General features: G+C 44.8%; 1 protein-coding gene across 1 annotated transcript; it reads left to right on the top strand.

Moving 5' to 3' along the window:
* Positions 1-2,008: 2,008 nt before the first annotated feature.
* On the top strand, positions 2,009-3,628 carry LOC307044617 (general transcription factor II-I repeat domain-containing protein 2A-like; the record flags this gene model as incomplete). The annotated part of the gene is made up of 1 exon (XM_079689928.1): positions 2,009-3,628. The coding sequence occupies one exon, from the start codon at positions 2,009-2,011 to the stop codon at positions 3,626-3,628; it is 1,620 nt and encodes a 539-aa protein (XP_079546054.1).
* Between the last annotated feature and the right edge of the window lie 602 nt (positions 3,629-4,230).

Consider the following 4,230-nt stretch of genomic DNA (forward strand, 5'->3'; position numbering starts at 1 on the left):
TTAAATATCTAGCCTACCTGAACCAAACTGAATTGAATTGGCCTACTTGTGAACTTAACTGTATACAGTATCTCTAAATCACTAACTGATGAAGGCAAAAGAGGCACAATGAATCTTCATGAAATATCTGTCAGCAAACATGGACTTGAAAACTGAAAACTGAAAGAGAACCCCCCATCCTATGATGGTGTGATGGTGACTATCCTATGAGGTGTGTACATGGTCAGAGAGATGGGAGAGGTCTATGTTCATTTTTTTAAAAGTAAACTGTAACGTCTCGGTTTCAGTTTTGCAAAGCTATCAATCAATTGACAGTGGCTTAACTTGGAGAGTGCTCCTCTCTCAACAGACATGATGGCAAGATGGTGGAGTCTGTCTTGCCCCATTGTGCTTCTTAACCACGTGTGGAGGCGTCTCAGCACGCTGAATGTACGTTCACAAGTGCAGCTGGACACTGGAATGGTCAGAGATATCTGAATGACCTGTGTCAATGTTGGGAACATGACATGATCCAGCAAACTGAAAAGACATTGCATGTCAGTGATTGGAAGGCTTTCCTGCTTTCTGGCCAGATAGTTTTTAGCCACCAGCACTTCCTCTTGCTTTAGATCCACATTATAATGATCTGCCAGACCTCTGAGGTCCTCCTCACAGAGAAAGTTGCTAGATCCTGGATTACAGGCCTGAACACCTTTTAGAACTGTGCTGTTGAGAGATGAAAAACGCTGCTCCATCTCAGCAACCATCCTGTCAAGGCAAGGTAGATACACTGCGGTTCTCAACTTCTCGGCATTCCCTAGGTCACTCGCTGCCCCACAACTAGACTCGACTACATACTCCTCCATGCGTCTCTGCTTCTGCCTTTGTCTTGGTACAGCACATGACTCAGGGATTTGGTGTGTTTCGCACAAGGCCTTTGCGCGGTCATAAACCTCAGCTGCTTTGTCATCAGTGCGCATTTCTTGTAGAGTGGCGCACACAGCGCATTTGAACTCCTCAGCTTTTGCCAGGTCCACAGTTTCACTTTGTAGGTATTTGTGTAGACTTTCTGTCACAGACAAAAAAGTCTTGAACATCATCAATAGATAAACTGTGGAGAACCTTGCAAGGTTGGCATGCAGACCCACAGCCGTAGGGTTGCTGATATTGGACAGGCACGTGAGAACTGCTGGGAAATTCTCTATCATAGCGTTGATAGACCTCAGCTGGCAAGACCATCGGGTCTTGGACAGCTGTACAAGCTCAGAAGCTTGTAAGCCAAGCTGTTTCTGAGTCTCCTTAAACTTGTCATGGTTCACAAGGGAGCCAGAAAAGAATGTATAGACATTCTGCAGGAGGTCAAATAACTTCCTGGCCTCTGGTATGGCCAGACATGTGGAACAGAGCACTAAATTCAATTGATGTGCATAGCAGTGCACATAAATGGCCATGGGATGGTTCTCTCGGAACTTTGCTTGGACCCCTCCAACAGCCCCACTCATGACTGAGGCGCCATCATAAGCCTGTGCAACCACCTTCACATGGTCTATGCCACATGTGTCAAACTCAAGGCCCGCGGGCCGAATCCGGCCCGTCTACAATTTTGATCAGGCCCGCATATCAATTTATATCATCAATACAATGTGGCCCGCTTAAATGTATGATACTGTTCTGGCGGCACGAAGAGCCTACGCCGTAAGCTACGCAAATTACGTTGTTGGTACCTGATTGGCACAGGCAGAACGCTCTCAATTCCTATGGCCAATTGCGGAGCCTACGTAGCAGCCAACACAGAAGCATTAACGGTCTGCTAGCCCGCAACTGTTAGCTAGTAACACAGAGAATGTCAAAAAAAAGGAAGATTGATGTTGAAGGGAGGCTATTTCAAGAGAGGTGGGAGATAGAATACTTCTTTAGTGAGTATAAAGAGAGGCCTGTGTGTCTTATTTGCAATGAGACAAAAGCCGTGTTCAAAGAATATAATTTGCGTCGTCATTTTGAGACGGCCCACCAGCAGCAATATGCCACCATGGACAGGGAACAGAGGCTTCAGAAAGTCACGGAGCTCAAAAAAGGCAGGCAACAACAGCAAAATATGTTTCATAGGGCCAAATCTTTAACAGATGGAGCTGTAAAGGCAAGTTTCATCATAGCAGAGGAAATCGCTAAATCAGGGAAGCCATTCACCGAGGGGGACTTTCTAAAAAACTGTATGCTTAAAGTTTGTGACATTGTCTGCCCCGCCAATAAACAAAACTTTGCCAATGTCAGTCTGACAAGAAATACCATAGCCAGCCGTGTGGATGAGCTCTCTGACGATTTGCAATCACAGCTCAAAGATAAAGCAAAAGAATTTGTAAACTACTCAATTGCTGTGGATGAAAGTACGGATATATCAGACACGGCTCAGCTGGCGATTTACATCCGCGGAGTGGATGCACAGTTGTCTGTTACTGAGGAGCTTTTGGACTTAAAACCGATGCACGGAACAACCACCGGCGAGGATATTTTCAAAAAGGTGGATGAGTGCATCAGTGGAACCGGCTTACCATGGAATAAACTTGTGGGGCTGACGACCGATGGGGCGCCTGCTATGTGTGGGCAAAGGAGTGGACTGGTAGCAAAGGTGCGAGAGAAGATGAAGGAGACGGGAGGAGAGCTGACTGCTTACCACTGCATTATTCATCAGGAGGCCCTGTGTGGAAAAGTGCTAGGTATGGAACATGTCATGACAGTGGTTACGAAAACGGTGAATTTCATCCGAGCACGGGGCTTGAACCACCGCCAATTCAGGGCACTTTTGGAGGAGAGAAATTCGGAGTATGAAGATGTGCCATACCACACAGAAGTACGCTGGTTAAGCCGTGGCAAGGTGTTGCACAGATTGTATGAGGTGCGCGAGGATATTGCTAGTTTCATGGCTATGAAGGAGAAAGCTGTCCCCGAGCTGGCCGATGAAAAGTGGATACATGACTTGGCTTTTATGTGTGACATAACGCACCATCTCAACGCACTGAATGTGAAACTGCAGGGACGCAAACAGCTGATCACGGACATGCGCGATGCAGTGAAAGCCTTTCGGACAAAACTGCGATTGTGGGAGAACCAAATGCAGCAGGGAAACTATGTTCACTTCCCGACCTGTCAGTCTGTTGCAGACAACCTCAACACTGCTTTCCCGAATGAGAGATGCGCAGAAAAACTGAAAACACTCATAGCCGAATTCGAAAGGCGATTTTCCGACTTTGAGACCCAGAAATTCAGGTTTGACCTTTTCACAAATCCATTTTCAGTTGATGTGGAAAGCGCCCCAGATAACTTACAGTTAGAACTAATAGAGCTACAATGCAATGGGCCACTAAAGGCCAAGTTTGACTCTGTTGGGGCAGGTGAGTTTGCTACATTCATCCCAAGCACAATGCCACAGCTCCGCCTTCTGTGTGCCCGTGTCCTGAGCATGTTCGGGAGCACATATTTGTGTGAGCAGATGTTCTCTCTGATGAAGATCAACAAGTCTTCTCACAGATCCCGACTCACAGACAAACACCTTGGCTCCATTCTGAAAGTGGCTACAGCTCAGGACTTTCAGCCAAGAATAGATGAACTTGCATCAAAGAAAAGATGTCAGGTGTCTGGTGGCTTAAAATAGCATGCCAATATTGATGTGTCAAATCTGGGAAATTAGCTGCATGTGAGTTTTCCTTGACTGAAAAGTTTATTTGTACGTTTGTTGACATTTATGTGCACCTGGTTGCAAATCAGAAGGCTACAGTTTATATGGGACGTGTTAACAATATGATCAAAGATCTGTTACTGTTACTTTTTTGCTTACTATTTAGTGTCCCACACAACCATATTCAGGACTTTAAAACAAGCCTTTTGAGAGTTGTAGAATGTGGGCAAGATCATTCACTATTCATTATTTAGCTTTTACATCAGGCCATACCTTTTTATATAATGTCCCAAATAACCTTTTTTTAAATAGTCCTATTCAGGCCTGTGAAAGAGGTTGCTCTGAGTTGGCTGCATACCAGTTCAAATGTATTCAGAAGGCATTGTTTTGCTTGACTAAATGCTATGATGCTAAGAAATTTTGTTTTTTGTCGACTTAGTTTGGGCTTTATGTTGACCAACTAATGTGAAAAGGCTATATATATTTATATATATATAAATGTACATATGGTACTGGTCTGTGAATTAGGTTAAATGTGTGTTTTGCTTGACAGTGAGGTTAGTATGTAAATGTTGGGG

This window comes from Notothenia rossii (assembly GCF_949606895.1).
Source record: "Notothenia rossii genome assembly, chromosome: 6".
Lineage (NCBI taxonomy): Eukaryota > Metazoa > Chordata > Actinopteri > Perciformes > Nototheniidae > Notothenia > Notothenia rossii.